General features: G+C 42.9%; 1 protein-coding gene and 1 long non-coding RNA gene across 7 annotated transcripts in view; one reads left to right on the forward strand and one right to left on the reverse strand.

The window, feature by feature from the left end:
- enpp2 (ectonucleotide pyrophosphatase/phosphodiesterase 2) overlaps positions 1–19,471 on the reverse strand; it is a 174,160-nt gene that overhangs the window by 118,351 nt on the left and 36,338 nt on the right. Inside the window, exons 1-5 of one of the 5 annotated variants that reach the window (XM_073028533.1) lie at positions 11,177–11,524; positions 10,922–11,018; positions 4,084–4,239; positions 3,585–3,626; positions 1,161–1,286 (exon numbers count right to left, since the gene is read on the reverse strand). In XM_073028533.1, the coding sequence (XP_072884634.1) occupies positions 1,161–1,286; positions 3,585–3,626; positions 4,084–4,239; positions 10,922–11,018; positions 11,177–11,209 (454 nt within the window). In that variant the 5' untranslated portion in view covers positions 11,210–11,524. Of the gene's footprint in view, positions 1–1,160; positions 1,287–3,584; positions 3,627–4,083; positions 4,240–10,921; positions 11,019–11,176; positions 11,525–19,471 lie in introns of those variants that run through there. The other 4 variants (XM_073028615.1, XM_073028702.1, XM_073028783.1 and 1 more) reach the window with 4 other exon arrangements.
- Positions 10,736–17,680, forward strand: LOC140716233 (uncharacterized). Of its 2 annotated transcripts, none has more exons than XR_012096275.1 (3): positions 10,736–11,083; positions 14,178–14,285; positions 16,568–17,679. It is a non-coding gene; the product is annotated as an uncharacterized lncRNA (long non-coding RNA). The 2 variants fall into 2 exon arrangements; XR_012096274.1 differs by lacking the exon at positions 10,736–11,083 and adding an exon at positions 11,596–11,713 and having other exon boundaries at positions 16,568–17,680.

The raw sequence follows: 19,471 nt of genomic DNA on the forward strand, positions 1-19,471 counted from the left end.
TAATACAGGCCCTCCATTATTTGGGGCTGGCCGTAGATATTGCATCCTAGTTGTCTAGGTACGCCAACCGGGGCAGTATGATGTGGAGAGCAAGCTTTTGCCCATGTTGCAGGTTCATCTGCCCAAAGTGACTGGTTTTAAGGTGCCAGTAACCCGCCTCTGTCCCTTCCCTTGTCAGTAGAAATGGTTCTGCTGGGCTTAGTAGCTAAGCCACACGTGAAGGTCAGGAGCTGGACTTGGTTGTCAGAGGCTATTTGAGACACACGCCATTGGGAACATTTAATAAGTAGTTGGAGTTTATCCCCACTACTGCCCCCCGGCTATAGAAAATAATAGAAAAACTGAACAAACCTACAGGAGCAGTAATAAACGACAGCAAAGTTGAACAGAACAAATTTACAAGGATTTTGATAGGACTTGAGGACCTGAGTTATCAGGAAAGGTTAAATAGATTAGGGCTTTATTCCCCGGAGTGTTGGAGATTGAGGGGAGATTTGATAGAGGTATACAAAATTATAGATAGAGGGACACAGAATGGATAAAGGCAATCAGGCTTTTCCACTGAGGTTAAGTGATACTCCAACTGGAGGTCATAGGTTTAGGGTGAAAGGTGAACTGCTTAAAGGGAACATTGTGGGGAACTTCTTCACTCAGAGGGTCATGAGAGTATGGAATGAGCTGATGGATACGGTTTGATTTAAATTTTTAAGAGACATTTGGATAAGTACGTGGATGGCAGGGTTAGGGAGGTCCAGGTGCAGATCAATGAGATTTGGCAGAACAACAGCTCCGCACTGACGAGTTGGCTGGAGGTATTCTGGTATTCGATGACTAATTAAAGTCTGCATTAAAACAGTGGGCCTCATTAGTAAACAACCAACCATTCAATTATCCACCTTCTGTACTTCCCCAACTCTCAGAGGAGGGAGATTTTACTGGAAGTCAGAGATGCATTAAAGCGCACGTGTGGAAGTCACGGTAAGGTGAGGATGGCCTAATGCAGTAGCAATCAGTGGGACTGCCAGAGACACCTCTGCTTCCTGGTGTGGACTCAAGCCTAACGAGTGGGTGTGGGGCTTGGATTTCCAACATCTGCAGATTTTCTCATGTTCGTGACTGGGCCACATTTAGCTTCTTGCAATGTAACAGGCTGAGATTACCTTTGCATGTAACTTTATAATTGGTACAGCAATCTCCTCTACTCATGCAGTCTTCAGAGCACTGACAGGCATAATCTTCATTTCTGGCTTCCCCACAGCGTTCTTTGCTGCACTCCCATCCATGACCTGGAATGTGCATCATTAAAAGAAATTACCAGCCACTGGAGTATTCAGAGATTTGCCCAACTTCTGCAATCTTTCAGTCAGTTCTGTACTTTAACATATTGCATAAGCCACTAACACAGTATTCATGCTGATACTCGTTACAGCTTCGCCACTTGCTATCAAGACACAAGTTCCATTGTATTTCTTCACTGACACCAGAAAAAGTTCTGAACTACGAGGTAAATCATCAACATGCACAGTGCTGCCTAGAAGTTCACCCTCGATTACCATTGCTAAACACAAGTCAAGGCACAAAATGAAAGTTGCATTTAGTTTCCAAAACCTGATTTTGCCAAAATCAATAGATCTGAATTTGAGAATACCAGTCAAAAGAAATGATATGTAAATGAAACCTTTCTGATATTCTCAAACACTTTTTGTAAATCCAGTGATTGCTCTTATTACAGTCAATTTAAACACAGCAAAACACCCCACAAGCATCAATGACTTAATGACTACATAATCTATTTTATTCATACTTTTTTTAAAAATCAGAATAAACTTTATTCATAATTTTACAAATTAGAAGAATAAACTGCTTGATGCACTTTCATTCTTTGTTTTCACAGCCAATCCTCTCCCTACTGTTCCTGCTCTGCTGCCCGGGTTTCCAGGGGTATTCACTATTACAATGATTGAAGGGCTTCCCGACCCAACCCGGCCCCTCCCTCTCCGGTAGCACTGGGGTCCTTCCCCACCGAGCCCTTGCAGTAGCTGCACCACGCCCCACACCATACTCCTGCAGCCTGGAAGGTGCCAATCAGCAGCATTCCTCCAGGGACATCTCAATGTTCTTTTACACACGGGCAGAGGACTAACTCCTGTCTCCTCCCTTAAAATTGTCCTGTGGGATCTTTACCACTCACCACGTAACCCAAAATGAGGATTCGGTTTAAACAGTTCACCAGAAAGGCAAACTCTTGTGACAAAATCACACACGCACACTGTTTGCACTGGAAGTTAGCCTTGTTTCATTGGGGTCAGAGATTTGAAGTGCAATTTCAACTTATCATTTGTTAACCCAAAAGCCAGAATGCTAACCAATGAGAATGCTTGTATGGCTTTTCGGGCTACCAGCCAAAAACAAACTCCTAGTTGAGTGAGTGTTGTATTAAATAAGAATTTTAATGTGAGTAGATAATTGGACAGAGGAGAGAAAGAGGGGAAAAAACGGAATATGAAAAACAATTCACCACACACTGATTGTCTTTTAGTATGTTAAGGTAGGAGATGGACCATTTGGTATCTGCTAACTCTTTTGTTGAGTGAATGTGGTGGATGGAGTTCTGGGAAATTGAGATCCCTGACATTTGTGTGTGTGGGGGTGGTGGGGGGGCAGGGAGAGAGAACAGAGAATGTTAAAGGAGGCAGAACGAAAATGGGGGTAAGAGAGAAGGAATGAAGGACAACGGAAAGAATAAAGAGCCGACAGAGAAATAAACAGTAATGTTAAGTGTTCACAAGGTGGAAGTAGAAACAAAAAGCCACCCACTTCTCAAACAATATCGCTGATGACCCAAGATCATGAATGCAGATAAACCTTTGATTTCTTCCCCCTACCACCACCCCCATACCCTGGACCATATCTCACAAAGAACAAAATGATAAGAGTGCAGACCCAGAGACATTTACCCCAGGGCAGAAATGGCTAATATGAGAGTGCCTACATTTAAGGTGATTGGAGGAAAGTATGGGGCGGGGGTTGGAGTTAAGCTGGAGTGCCGAGTGTGTAGAACTCACTACCAGGGATGGTGGTAGAGGGACATTTAAGAACTCTTAGACAGGCACATGGATGATAGATAAAAGGATAAAACATCATCAGCCAAAGGCCCTGCACTGTGCTGTAATGTTCTAAGGACTAACAATATTCATTCAGCTGGCAATAGCAAATCAACAGGAAAACATGCTTAAGACATTTCCAACTTGCTTTTTAGAAGTCACCCACTGCTTCGTGCTTAGCTAACTGACAGAAAGTCACGTCACTACACTGTCCTAATGGCAGAAAATATTTGCATCATTCCAGTTATGTATGGGTACTGATGAAGTATTTGTGAAGTTTGCCTGGACAGAGTAAAGATAAACAGGCAAGGTGACAATTAGATCTCATTAACTCTCAGCTCCTCAGATGCCTACTAAACACTGGCCACCTCCGTTTACCCATTATTACAATAGATTTTATTCCTCAAGAGATTTACAGTATACATCACAGCATGCCCACACTGAAGAAAGATGAAATATTTTGAATACCAGCTAACTCACCTTCCTGCCCTCTTTTTCGAAAACGTGATGGGTAATTGTAACCTAAAGAGGGGTGAAAAATAGACTTGCAGAAAACGGGAGAAAATAAAAACACACAGGAATATTTCCTTTGCACTTTTAGACCCATATGGTTAAATCAGATCGCTCGTTTCAACTTGCATTCCAATGTTCTGGTTTAGAAGAAATAAAGAAATGTACAATTGTTTTTTTTAAAAGTAGAGCATTCTCTTCTTAGTTGTATTACCATGCGGTGTAAGGAGAGTTTACGGTGATCACTGCAGGGAGACATCAAGCAGAGATGGCATGCTACAAACAGGGCTTGAAGCAAGAGGGGGGCAGAAAAGAGAAGCCATCTTAGACCTCAAAGCAACCTCTCAACCGTGTGAGACATTGACACTACAGGATGCAGAGGGGAAACTAGTGAGAGGGGAACAACCCCCTCAAAAGTGAAAATGTCCGAACATACAACGGAAAGCATGTTCACCGCTGAATGTAGTACCTGTCTTCAAACAAAGTTGATCAAAATCTAAACAGCAGCTGTTATAACTTTTGCACAAATTGTCACAACGACAGTTGGGTGGGGTTGCCTCTTGCAGTTCAAAGCATCTCCCCCTGCATGAGCCAGCAGCATTAGCTCGGGCTGAATCTGAAAGAACTGTATGAAACAAAAAAAAAACAGCAGTTAGGGAGAGAGCACTCTTTAGTTAGCCAAACAAGCCAACAAAAATAAAATTGTATGAATCTATTTCTCCAGAAAATAATATTCCACGTAGACAAACACAGAAAAAAAAACTCGAAATTATAATTAACTTGTTATAACACTTGGATAAACACCTTAATTAGAGAGATGAAATTATAATTTAAATTACTAAAGGTGCACAAGGTTGCTTACATCTTTAAGGTGGAGATTCTTTAGCACAATTATGCTACAAATTCAAACAGAATGAAGAATCCTGATGAAGGGGTTCAGACTGAATTCCTTTCTATAGATGCTGCCTGACCTGCTGAGCTCCTCCAGCATTTTTGTGTGATGCTTTGCCAGAAATTCTCCACCTTTAAGGATAAGCAACTAAACCAAAATCAAGGCAAGCAAGCTTTTTGGGATGTGCTGACTAATTTTACCAAAGTGGAGAAGTTACTTGTAAGTTAAAATACAAGGTCACACAAGGACTAAGTTAGATTAAAACAAAACAAAACTATCCAAAGCCGATCTCAAAAATACAAGGCTGCATTCATCCAAAAGTTCTACTCTTCTGAACTGTGCTTGGAACATTAAGAAAGAGAAAAGGTATCGTATTTGAAAATACGTCCCTTTGGAACAGTAACTATCAAGGTCGTGTGCTTACCCTCCAGCGAAACAAAACAAATTCTTGCAGGAAGCAGGCAATAATGCTAACTCTGTGCGAAAAAGGCACAGTTAATCAGGGACAACCAGACTGACGTATGTGGTCTGTGTAGGAAAACTTTGTGCCATGAATGCTCACAACTATTTTAAAAGAATGTAAATCCAACTTTGACAAAAAATTGAGAAATATTGAGAATCAATATATAGGGATGAAATCTAAAAAAATTGAGAAATATTGAGAATCAATATATAGGGATGAAATCTAAAAAAAGTTGTACAGTATTTTGTAAAAGTCTTGTGTGTGTGTGTGTATATATATATACACACACATATATATATATACATGATTTTTTTTTTGCTAATGTATCTAAGGCTTTTTGCACAGTACTGCTGCTACACAGAAAAATAAATTTCATGACATATGTGAGGGATGATAAACCTGATTCTGAGATGGGTCTCTACTGTGGACTGGGAGTAGGAAGGGGGCAGGGAGAGGGGATTTATAATTGGAAAAAGGAGAAGGGAGAGGGGAGGGAGTGGGAAGCACCAGAGGGACTTTCTGTAATGATCAATAAACCAAACATTTGGAATCAAATGACCTTGCCTGGTGTCTCAGGGCTGGGTGTGTCTGCACCAGTGCCACACCCCACCCCACCCTGGAACTCTTCCTCTGCCAGCTGTCCCACACGACTCCCACTGCCTCCACCCTTGCCAGTTCAACATACTTTACTCCCACCAGATTTTAAAATGCTCTCTTCACTCCAAGTCGACAAACATGGCACTGTGCAAAAGTCTCAGGCACCCTAGTTATATATTGTATATGTGCCTAATATGTCTAATTTTGATGAAAATTTGAGGAATCCAGACACACACAAATGAAACAAAAACCAGCCATGTGTTTAACACTAAATATGTAACTGTAAAGTAAATTATTGTACTGTTTTTGCAGAAAGGGCTTCAGAGTTGCACTTTTTAAAATTCTTTCAATGAAACATATCGAATGCTGAAAGGCCTCGATAAAGTGGATGTGGAAAGGACATTTCCTATGGTGGGAGAGTCCAAGACCAGAGGACATAGTCTTAGAATAGTGTCCTTTTAGAATGGAGATGAGAAGGAAATTCTTTAGCCAGAGATGAATCCATGGAATTCTTTGCCACAGGCAGCTCTGGAGGTCACGCCACTGCGTATATTTAAGGCAGATTCTTGACTGATCAGGACATGAGGGGATATGGGGAGAAGACAGGAGATTGAGGCTGAGAGGAAAATTCAATCAGCCATGATAAAATGGCGGAGCAGACTCGATGGGCCAAATGGCCTAATTCTGCTCCTATATCTTACGGGTTTATTCTCAATACATGTCCTAATTATTTTATGAAAGGTAAAAGCAATTCCAATCAGGATTAGCAATTAATAGAATGTTTGAGAGATATTAAAGATACAAGTGAAAAACCCTGACATAGATGCAATCTCATCAGAAGTCTTGGATAACAATATGCCGTAAAATTGAACTTCAGTTGCTTTTCCTTACGTACTTGTAAGTTACAAGAAGAGTCAGAGTTTTTTTTTGCTGGTGAACATTATACCAGATGTAAAAACACAAAATGCTGGCAGAACTCAGCAGGCCAGACGGCATCTATGGGAGGAGGTAGTGACGATGTTTCGGCCCAAAACGTCGTCACTACCTCCTCCCATTGATGCTCTCTGGCCTGCTGAGTTCTGCCAGCATTTTGTGTTTTTCCTGTCTTGTATCCAATGATGTTTTTACAAGTATGAAGGATGGTGGTCCTCAGTGTCCTCCGGATACGGCTTTGGGAGTCTTTCAGAAAGGCCAGCCTGGAGATGTTGCACCTTCACTGTGTCTTTTAGGCTCTCGATGTTGAATCTGGGATGGCTCAACTTCTTTTGCACTCGACTCCTCCGTGTGATTTTGAAGGTGAGTGAATAAGCACTGATCACGGCTCTTGTACTCTTCACATCTCTGCGATCCTTGCTCCGAACAATGATATAATCTACAAGATGCCAGAGTGACTCCTGATGAAGGGTTTCGACCCGAAACATCGTCACTACCTCCTCCCATAGATGCTGTCCGGTCTGCTGAGTTCTGCCAGCATGTTGTGTTTTTATTTATTTCCAGCATCTGCAGATTCACTCGTGTGCTATTATACCAGATGTCATCGTTCAGGAAGATTCAAGAAGCCCATGATCAGTGACATCTCCAAAAAATAATTAACAAAAGTAACACAATCCCCAAGGGTTGATAGAGTAATGACCTGAATCGGATGGTCATAGAATCTTTATATAGCTTAATTTTTTGATAGTCATTGCTTCTGAATGAACTAAGACAGGGTTTCCCAACCCATTTTTGCCATGGAGCCTTACAATAACAGATGAATTATTACAGCAGAAATTTAAAATGCATAATGCTAGAATTAATCAGTAATGAAAAAGCTTGCCTTTTACTTGAACTTTTTGCTACAAAAACAGCTGGTCAATAATTCATCAGGTGAGTGAACCAGTCAGAAGTTCAGTAAACATTGAAAGCTCTGGACAACTAATATCTATATTTTCATGAGCTGAATGGATAGCCCAAAAATTAAATCTAAAACTTGTTAAATCTGGTTACAATTCCAAATTATGGTTCATAGGGCAAGAGTTAACTGTGATTCTTCCTTGGAACCCTGGAGAGACTTGTTCTAGAGCAGCTCCGGCCTATGGTTAGGCCACACTTAGACCCCCTCCAGTTCGCCTATCAGCCCCGACTAGGAGTGGAGGATGCCATCGTCTACCTGCTGAACCGTGTCTACGCCCACCTGGACAAGCCGGCGAGCACTGTGAGGGTCATGTTTTTTGACTTCTCCAGTGCATTCAACACCATCCACCCTGCTCTGCTGGGTGAGAAGCTGACAGTGATGCAGGTGGATGCTTCCCTGGTGTCATGGATTATTGATTACCTGACTGGCAGACCACAGTACGTGCGCTTGCAACACTGTGTGTCAGACAGAGTGGTCAGCAGCACTGGGGCTCCACAGGGGACTGTCCTGTTTCCCTTTCTCTTCACCATCTACACCTCGGACTTCAACTACTGCACAGAGTCTTGCCATCTTCAGAAGTTTTCTGATGACTCTGCCATAGTTGGATGCATCAGCAAGGGAGATGAGGCTGAGTACAGGGCTTCGGTGGGAAACTTTGTCACATGGTGTGAGCAGAATCATCTGCAGCTTAATGTGAAAAGACTAAGGAGCTGGTGGTGGATCTGAGGAGGGCTAAGACACCGGTGACCCCTGTTTCCATCCAAGGGGTCAGTGTGGACATAGTGGAGGATTACAAATACCTGGGGATACGAATGCACAATAAACTGGACTGGTCGAAGAACACTGAGGCTGTCTACAAGAAGGGTCAGAGCCGTCTCTACTTCCTGAGGAGACTGAGGTCTTTTAACATCTGCTGGACGATGCTGAGGATGTTCTACAAGGCTGTGGTGGCCAGTGCTATCATGTTTGCTGTTGTGTGCTGGGGCAGCAGGCCGAGGGTAGCAGACACCAACAGAATCAACAAACTCATTCGTAAGGACAGTGATGTTGTGGGGGTGGAACTGGACTCTCTGATGGTGGTGTCTGAAAAGAGGATGCTGACCAAGTTGCATGCCATCTTGGACAATGTCTCCCATCCACTCTATAATGTACTGGTTAGGCACAGGAGTACATTCAGCCAGAGACTCATTCCACCAAGATACAACACTGAGTGTCATAGGAAGTCATTCCTGCCTGTGGCCATCAAACTTTACAACTCCTCCCTCGGAGTGTCAGACACCCTGAGCCAATAGGCTGGTCCTGGACTTATTTCCACTTGAAATAATTTACTTATTATTTAAGGTTTTATATTGCTATGTTTCTACACTATTCTTGGTGGTGCAACTGTAAAGAAACCCAATTTCCCCTTGGGATCAATAAAGTATGTCTGTCTGTAAAATAAAATGGAAATCTGTAAGACAAAACAGTGTTAGCTCGGAGTGGGATTGTTTTGAGGAAATACAAGAGAACCAGTCCACAGCAATAGGGCTGAAGTAAAGCACAGCACAGAAGCATGCCCTTCAGCCCATCTAGTCCATGCTGAACCATTTAAATTGCCTACTTACATCAACCTGCACCATGACCATAGCCCTCCGCATCCCTACCATCCATGTACCCGTCCAAACCGCACTTAAACATTGCAATTGAGCTGTTTTGAGAAAGTTAAGGGAATACAAGTCTGCAGCCATGGTAGTGGATAATGGTGAAAAATGCATTTGTCTGGGGAAGGTGAGATCGCTGTGCAGGTGCAGTACCAAATGCATGGCAATTTCAGAACCACTTTATATGAACCATACCAGAACCAGCTGTGGTCTGGTGCCAAGGATAAAACATGAGACAGTACCATAACAACAGCACAATAACTACCAACAGTTTACAGGATGATAGTGCTAACAGCCGTGAGCAAACAATTAATAGAACAGTCACATGTACAAACATCCACAATCAAACTTAAATAAATGTGAACATATGAACAGACTCAATAACTATCAACAGAACAAGGAGGGCACGGGGGGAAATACTAGTGTAAGGGATTTAAGTCCAAGTACTAGTTTAAATGTAAGGACTAGCAAAAGGGGTTTTGAAGGGGCAATTCTTTTGTGCAAGGAGAGAAAGGAAGAGGGCCAGATACAGAGAGAGAGGGAAGATTCTCTCTTAGGAACAGTATTTTTATTTTATTGAGATTCAGTGATACAACGTAGAGTAGATTCTTCTAGCCCTTTGAGCTATGCTGCTCAGCATTCCCCCAATGTAATCACAGGACAATTTACAATGACCAACTGACCCAACCGTTGTGTCTTTGGACCGGAGGAGAGAACTGGAGCTCCCAGAGGAAACCCACACGGTCACAGGGAGAGTGTACAAATTCCTTACAGGCAGCAGCAGAAATTGAGCACAGGTCACCTGTACTGCAAAGCTCCGTGCTGATAACTACATTACTAGAGTTGGGGAAGATAGGGGACAAGTATGTCAAGAGTGGGAGAGGGGAATGCATGAAAATTTGGCACTCTGCAGATCAGCTGGTTTAGTGGATGGTAAGTATAGTTTGTTTTCTGTACTGTTACTTCATTTTGTTGTCCTTGCTGTTTCACTTGTTTTATATTACTCTGGTAAAGTGACTTATTGTGGTTTAGCATGTGCACTTACCAGAATGAATCAGAACACAGAAGGGATTTCACAATAATTTTGGTTACAGCTCTTTTTACCTACAGTGGATCGCCTTCACTACAGTATCACGGAGAATCACTGCCTGTGGTGGAAATTAATACCTCAAGCTCCATTAGTTGTATCACGTGCAACACTTCACTGCAAAGTAGGGAAATGATGTTAAGGGAAGCAAGTCATGTCCCAGGCAAGTCGTTTCGTCTTTGGAACCGGGGACCAAACTGCACTCATAATCACCAACAAACAGGTTATAACACGAGAACCGCAATTAACCCCTCGTTTATTAAACGTCCATAACCCAACTTAAATCGCTCGCGTTTGATTAGATTAATTACCATCTCTGCAGACGGAATTAAACCCTTGATTCCTTAATTCAGTCCAAACCTTCGTACGCGCTCGAGTAGATTGCGACGAGTTTATTGAAACTTGTTTATTCACCCACTGGAGAACAAGTTAATTATTTGCGCAGTTTAACACAGTAACGATGATAATAATGATCATTTTATCACCGTTACTGTGCTAAACTAGGTAATGATTAACAGCACCGATGGACTTCGCGGCACACTGTAGTGAACGCGAGTTAAGAAGCAAATCTCCGACTACAGTGGTCGCGGTGATCGGGGCATAAAGAAAGGTGCCGATTACGTTCAGAATAAACTGCAAGGGTTCAAAGCGGAGTTACAATGTACCGTGACAAATGATTGGAAATGATACCGATACCGTGCTCCGTCCTGGTAATAAGCGAGAAGTTACAGTACCTTCACGGTTGCTCGAGTCTCCTGATCTTTGCAAGCGACGCAAGCTAACTCCTTGACAGACGTTCACTCCGGCTACGAAAGTTAACAGCGAGAGGATCTGGAAACGAGATCGGTTTTCTTTAATGAAATGAACTCGACAGACAAGAACCGTCGGAGGCTTTGGTAAACTTTTAGCATTTCAACACTTGACCACCCCTCTCTCTTTCTCTCACACGCCGCTGGGGTGTCCGCGGCCTGGCGCAACCCCTCACTCACCTGGGACAACTTCAGTTCACTGTTATTCCGCATGGCTGCCTCGGCTAAACCCCCACCACCTGCTCGGGCTGCTGACAATCTCCCCCTCTCCTTCCCTCAGTCTAGCTCTAACATCTTTCACCAGCAGTACTTTTTTTTTGCTGTTTCGAACTGATTCCACCTGAAGTTCAACGAGAGAGAGGGAAAAAAAAGTAATTGCCACGTCGTGGTATTTTTGCAAATCCCCTTTCAATCAAGAGCCTGCACGTGTTATCTTTTGTGCCTTGGCGGGATCTCAGCGGCTGGGCGCCGTTGTGTTTCAAAGGTACGTTGTTCGAGCGCCGAAGACTGAGCTCTTTGTCTGCCGGCAGCCGAGCGATGTCCAGCTGCCCCCGGTGTGCAGGGTCTCTTTTAAAACGCTGTTTGTTCGGGAGCAGTGCGTTTGTGCCGGCTTCCTGTCTGGCTGCTCTCTCCATTCCCCCCGCCCACCGACAGCAGCAGCAGGCAAAACACAGCCTGTCGCAATCTCCCGGGCTGAGGGCAGCCGGCCACACGCAGGTCAGTAAACATCAGCGCACCGAGGTGAGCTCTCCTTCCCCATACGCCCTCTGCTGAGACACTCCGCGGCCCTTCTGGGATACCTGAGCGATAAGACCATCACCGCCCTCCCTTCCCCGAGGCTAACTTGTTTGCACTGGTAATGTAAGATGCTGGAGGAACTCGGCAGATCAGGCTGAATCTATGGGAAGGGGCCGTTTCGGACCGAGGCGCTTTGAAGGTCCATAGATGCTGCCCGATCTGCTGAGTTCCTCCAGCTTTCTGTGTGTGTTGCTCTGGATTTCCAGCATCTGCAGAATCTCTTGTGTCTGTACTTGAACGAAGAAAGCAAGGCGACCTGTGTTCACTGCAAAACACATAGCAAGGGAAAGCAAAATTTCTTAGAATTATAATGTAGAGCATTTGTACTGCTTCAGAATTGTATCACAGTTTGCACTAACTAGTTGATGACCCATCTTTGAAGCAGTACCTCTGGATTTGTAGAGTGTAGAAGGCGCATTGCGCCAAGTACCGGTACATGTAACAATAATAAACCAATTTCAAATTCATCAAAGGTCAGGAACCTTTGGCAACTTTATCCCAAGAAAGCCGCAACTTTTGTAACTCTGGTAGAATTTCCGCGCTGACAGTTCTGAGAATTTAGTTGTGTCCAACCGGCTTACACACTGTCCAAGAGACACTGTATCTGCATTTCGCGACACTGATATGCCAGCGTGACGTTCGTTGTCTTTTCTAAATATATTAATACAAGTATAGCTTGCAATATCTTTGATTTGAGTCCTAATGAAAGGTCTCCGCCCGAAACCTCTTCCTCTCCATAGATGCTGCCTGACCTGCTGAGCTCCTCCGGCATTTTGTGTGTGTTGCTCTGGATTTCCAGCATCTGCAGACCTTCCTGTGTTTATCATTGTGTCTAACCAATATCACAGTGTGAGCATTTACCAGAACAAAGTTCCAACCTTTAAATTCTATGCTCGATTTGCAAGAAACTGCAAATCAATTTAGCAGCAGTATTAACAAAAGTAACAACTTTATAATGAAATTTTAGAAGCCATTGTGCATATGTGAGAGATATTCTCCATCCGTACAGCCGCCCTTTCTGCATGGCCATTGATTTTTTTTCTTCACTGGACAAAACCTTAAACTCTCTTCACCTCATCCTCTGCATTCCAGATTACAACTATGTATACTGCATAAATCCTCTTCATAACACTTTTTATTCCTGGGACCTCTAAACCTTCAGAATCAGATTTATTACTGAGTTAAAGCGCTGTGAGGTGATGTTGCAGCTCTATAAAGCTCTGGTTAGACCACATTGGGAATACTCTGGTCACCTCATCACAGGAAAGGTGTGGGAGCTTTGGAAAGGGTTCAGAGGAGGTTTACCAGGATGCCTGATAGATTGAGTGAGCTAGGACTTTTCTCTCTGTAGCAGCAAAGGAGGATGAGAGGTGACTTGATAGTGATGTACAAGATAAGAGGCATAGATTGAGTGGACAGCCAGAGACTTTTTCCCAGGATGGAAATGGCTAATACAAAGGGGCATAATTTTAAGGTGTTTGGAAGAATGTATAGGGAGGATGTCAGGGGCAATTTCTTTGAAACAGTGATGGGTGCATGGAACACTGCTGGGGGTGGTGGTAGAGACATTAGGGACTGTTGGATAGGCACATGGATGATAGAAAAATGGAGGCCTATGTAGGAGCGAAGGGTTAGATTGATCTTGGAGTATGCCAAAAGGTTGCCACGGGATTGTGGGCCAAAGGGTCTGTACTGTTCTGTTCGAAACCATTGTTGTTTTCCTCCAGGTGAGTATTAATCATGTCCTGTACAATATTTCTAAAGGCTTTTCAACAATTTGAGGTCGAAATGACTGACATGTAAACGTTGGACTTCTCATTACTCTTTTTTTTTAAATTAAAGACTGTAGTAAGATTATCTACTCGGCTTTCTGGCACTCCCCCTGCTCTCCCACACCCCCGCCCCCCCCCCCCCCCGCAGTCTCTTCCTGAATATCCTAAGATGCAAGCCATGCTTCCACGATGCTTACCTACTTGAAGCTCTGCCAACTTTTGTAACAGGCCTGCATTTTTTGTTATATCCAGTATAATATTTCATCTATAGGCAGCACTGTAACATGCACTTCCCACCCAATGAACCCTTGTGACCGACTGACCTACCAACATGTATGACTTCTGAATGTAGGCAGGAACCAGAGCACCCAGCGGAAACCCACGCGGTCATGGGGAGAATGTACAAATTCCTTACAGACAGTGGGGAGAATTGAACCCGGGTTGCTGCTACTATCGTAGAGTTATGCTAACCACGACATTAGAATGCCAAGATCTCTTTCTTCACTCCCACTATGCAAAGTACTCATTAGTGCTCTCAGCATCCACACGCAAGTTCAGAATTGTTTTCAAATTCATTTAGCCTCGCCTCTCCATGTACTATTTCTTCACAGGTTAAGCCCTCCCCACACTGAGCACTGTCGCAGGAAAGCAGCATCCATCATCAAGGACCAGCACCATCCAGGCCATGCTCTCTTCTCACTGCTGCTTTCAGGACGAAGGTACAGAAACCTCAGGACTCTCCCCACCAAGTTCAGGAATCATCAGGCTCTTTCTTCACTCGCCCCGTAACTGAACTGTTCCCACAACCTATAGACTCATTTTCAAGGACGACTCATTTCATGTTTTCAAGTTCTCAATATTTATTGCTTATTTATTATTTATTTGTTTGTACTTGCGTAGTTTTTTGCCTTTTGCACGCTGGTTGGACACCAAAGTTGGTGCAGTCTTTCACTGATTCAACCTTGCACTCGACATCAGTAAGACTAAAAGCTGATTGTGGACCTCAGAAAGGGAATACCAATCAATATGAGGCTTTATAAGGTGCTGTTGAGGTCTCAACTTGAGTATTGTGCACAGTTTTGGGCCCTTCATTTTAGAAAAGATGTGCTGGCATTGGAGAGGGTCCAGAGGAGGTTCACAAGGATGATTCCTGGAATGAAAGGGTTATCATATCAGGAATGTTGGATGGCTCTGGGTCTGTACTTGCTGGAATTCAGAACGATGAGACGGGATCTCATTGAAACCTTTCGACTGTTGAAAGGCCTGGACAGAGTAGATGTGGAAAGGATGTTTTCCATGGTGGGAGAGTCTAGGACAAGAGGGCACAGCCTCAGGATAGAGGGGAGCCCTTTCAAAACAGATGCAGAGAGATTTCTTTAGATAGGTGGTGAATTTGTTGCCACAGGCAGCTATGGGGGCCAGGTCATTGGGTGTATTTAAGGCACAGATTGATAGGCTCTTGATTGGATTTGGCATCAAAGGTTACAGGGAGAAGGCCAGGAACTGGGGTTGAGGAGGAGGAAAAAAAGGATTGGCCATGATTGAATGGTGGAGCAGATTCAATGGGCCACACAGCCTGATTCTGATCCTATGTCTTGTGGTCTTTTGGCCTAATCCTCAAAGAGGCATCAGAAATGGAGAGAGTAATTTCAAATTCCTTGGTGTCTATATATCTGAGGACGTAACCTGAAAGTAACATATTGATGCAACTATAAAGAAGGCAAGACAGCGGCTAGATTTCATTCAGAGTTGAAGAGATTTGCTTTGTCAACTATAACACTCAAACTTCTACAAGTGTACAGCAGAGAGCTTTCTGACTGGCTGCATCACTGTCTGGTATGGGGAGGGGGGAACAAATGCAAAAGATCGAATTAAGTTGCAGAAACCAGGAAAAAGTAGTCAGCTCCATCATGGGTCCCAGCCTCTGTAGTATCCAAGACATCTTCAAGGATCAGTGCCTTGGGAAGGTGGCATCCATTATTAAGGACCCCCACCACCCAGGACATGCCCTCTTCACACTGTTACCATCAGAAGGAGGTACAGAAGCCTGAAGGCACAAACTCAGTGATTCTGGAACAGCTTCTTCTCCTCTACCATTCGATTCCTGAATTGACACCACCTCATACTTTATTTGTTTTTTTTTGCACTACTTTTGTGAACTTAACATACATTAGCATTGGAAAGAGTACAGAGGAGATTTACCAGGATGCTGCCTGGTTTGGAGAGTATGGATTATGATCAGAGATTAAGGGAGCTAAGGCTTTACTCTTTGGAGAGAAGGAGGATGAGAGGAGACATGATAGAGGTGTACAAGATATTAAGAGGAATAGACAGAGTGGACAGCCAGTGCCTCTTTCCCAGGGCACCACTGCTCAGTACAAGAAGACATTGCTTTAAGGTAAGGGGAGGGAAGTTCAAGGGGGATATTAGAGGAAGGTTTTTTTTACTCGGAGTGGTTGGTGCGTGGAATACACTGCCTGAGTCAGTGGTGGAGGCAGATACACTAGTGAAGTTTAAGAGACTACTAGACAGGTATATGGAGGAATTTAAGGTGGGGGGTTATATGGGAGGCAGGGTTTGAGGGTTGGCACAACATTGTAATGGCCTGTAATGTGAACTATTCTATGTTCTATATATACTTAATGTAACTCAGTTTTTTTCTCTATTTATTATGTATTTCATTGTACTGCTGCAGTAAAGATAACAAATTTCATGATGTAATCTGGTGATATTAAACCTAATTCTGATTCTATTATGGATTTGACTATGCCCACAAGAAAAGGAATCTCAGGGTTGTCGGTGGTGACATGTATGTGCCTTGATAATACATTTACTTTGAACTATGAGTTAAATGCCAATAGTGTTCCCATTTATATTGGCAGTTGATCATTTATCCAGGCTGCCTTATTTCAAATTATTTTAATTCTCATTTCCCGTCTGCTCCCTTTGTAATTGCCTTTGTAAGTGCCTTATTGTGCACTGTCTTAGTTTACTTTAATAGGAAAATCACTGTTCTACAAGTTCCTGACAACATTTGGTTCCAATTTACTGAGACAAGATCCACTTTTATACCTTTCAAACTACGCTCCTGAACAGGTGAACTCAGTACCTAAAACTATAAGGGATGCAGACTGAGTTGACACTTTTAAACACCAGCTCAAAATCTATTTAACCTTGCTTTTAATTGGCATCTTTTTGCCTATTATTTTTGTTGGGTTTTTTTTATTCACTCAATGGCATGACCATGCGGAGAGTGAAGAGCACAAAGTTCCTTGGTGTGCACATAACGGACAGTCTAACCTGGACCCACAACACCTCCTCACTTGTCAACAAGACACAGTTGGAGGAGGTTGAGGTGTGCTGGTCTCCCCACCTGTTCTCTACAAGATAGTGAACTATCTGGCTGCTTCATTGTGTGGTATGGAAACTGTAAGACCCTGCAGAGTTTAGCTAAACTGCTGAGGATTCTCTCTTCCCCCCCCCCCCCCCCCCCCCCATTTGTGACATTTACTGGGAGCTTTGCAGCTGAAGGACCCACAGCAGTTTTGAGGTCTCCACCACCTATCCAACAATCTCTTGGACCCACAACCATCAGGAGGGAGGTACAGGAGCTTCAGGACTAGGACTGCCAGACTGGGTAACAGCTTCTTCCCTCAGGCCATGGGACGAATGAACACCCTGTCACCACTGAGGTCTTGTCACTAGGACAGTGAGCTGTTTACTGTTTACCTGTGCTGGGCATGACATGCACTTCAAATTATATTTTATTAACTTATTTGAGGTGATATTTTTGTTTTATCTATTGTGTGGTATACCTTTTTATGAGTACACCATGGTCTGGAAGAACATTGTTTCATTAGTTTGTATAACTGTACAGTCCTGGCAATTCTGCACAATGTTCCTCACCCTCTGCATGCCACCTTGGCACTTTTAGTAATAGACTAAGGCAACTGTGCTGCTCCGAAGAGAGCTATACGAGGTCATTGTTACCCTCGGCCATTAGGTTTTATGATAAGTTGACCTATAGCCAGGAAAGTGATGGACCCCCCCCCCCCCCCGGGTTAGACTGTTTGAGGTGACTGGTTTTTTATTTTTCTTTCTTCTGATATTTGTATATCTGTCTACTTGTAATGCTGCTGTGACACTAATTTCCTTGAGATCAATAAAGTATCTATATCAGATGACAATGAATTTGAACTTATTTTTGTGTTTGCACTTTATCCTCTTGTAAAGCACTTTGAACTATATCGTCTGTATAAAAAGTGCTCTGTAAGTTACTATTAATCAAACTAGTATTCCACAAATTTTTATTATGGATTTTTTCTTCCTTGCCAATGGTGATCTGATGTTATGATCATTCTCCTCAGTGTAGCCCAGTCTAAACTTGGAATACTTGAACCAGCCATTCCCCAGAACCAGATTTAACCAAACATCCTTTGTCTGTTGATCAGAAAATAATAAGCTTTGGAAAATTATCTTTGACACCTTTTTTTTAAAAAAAAAAAACCCATCTCTGCCCTAACACTATTACTATCATGGTTTACAGCAGAATAATTGAAGTACTACAGCCTGTGTAATTTTGCTGGATATTTGCTCCACTATATCTCCCATTCATTGGTGACTATTCAGAAGAATAACTGTAAGGCATAGGAGAGAATTAGGCTATTCAGTCCACTGAGTCTTCTGCACCATTCCATCATGGCTAATTTATTGTCCTGCTCAACCTCATTCTCCTGTCTCCTCCCCATAACCTTTGGCCTTATTAATCAAGATCCTATCAACAGCCCACTTTAAATGTACTCAATGACTTGGTCTCCACAGCCGTCTGTGGCAAAGAATTCCACAAATTCACCACATTCTTGATAAAGAAATACCTCCTCATCTCTGTCCTAAAGGGACATCCTTGTATTCTGAGGCTGTGCCTCCTTGTAGTAGATTCTCCTGCTATTGGAAACATCCTCTGTGTCCACTCTCTCTAGGTGTTTTAATATTCACCAGGTTTCAATGAGATTCCTCCTTTTTCATCTAAACTCCAGTGAGTACAGACCCAGAGCCATCAAACATTCCCTGTACATTAACACTCGTTCCTGGGATCATTCTCGTGAATCTTCTGTGAACTCTCTAATGTCAGCACATCCTTTCTTAGAAAAGGGGTCCAAAACTGCTCTGTTTTATATTTAACTCTGCCTCCATCTTGCCAACAAGATTCAAATAAGTATTCTTTTAATGAGTAACAGCTGGTATTTATGACAGACTACTAGGAGAAATGAAGGAGGGTGTGGAGATACTGATGGTGATTACTTGCATATTTCTAAAATAATTCAGAACAAAAAGAGCACCTTAATGTTGTTCCCCATTCAAAAAAAGATCATAGAGAACAAGAACAATGAATTTTCCCTCCTGGGTCAATAGAAATGATTAGCAGGAATAATTACGGATTTTGTCTGCATAATCACCACACAACAGTTAACATAAATTCAAAACAACTGGTATATTCGCCAGAAATGTTACGGAAAGTCCTATGCAAGATCACTAAAAATACTTGACAATGTTCTATTCATGAAGTCAAATCTACAGGGATTCAGGATAAATCTTGGAAGGTGGCTAAGAGATTGGCCGAGGACTAGAAAGCAGAAAACTGGAAGAGTGTGATGAATGGGGAGAGAAAATGGTCAGAGTGCCCCAGGGAGTCAGACTGGAGTCAGTTCTCTTTCATACTTGCATCAATGGTTTGGATTTGAAAACTCAATGTAAATTGGTTACACTTTCTGACAAGACAACTTAGACGACAAAATTCAGATGTTTATAAGTCAGTGAAGAAAATTTGAAAAGCAACTGTAAAGCACAGTCCATAGGAATCAAATTCAGCTCTGCTTGGATCTTGATATAACCAATGGTGATTCTG

The sequence above is a fragment of the Hemitrygon akajei genome, chromosome 1 (genome assembly GCF_048418815.1).
Source record: "Hemitrygon akajei chromosome 1, sHemAka1.3, whole genome shotgun sequence".
Classification (NCBI taxonomy): Eukaryota; Metazoa; Chordata; class Chondrichthyes; order Myliobatiformes; family Dasyatidae; genus Hemitrygon; species Hemitrygon akajei.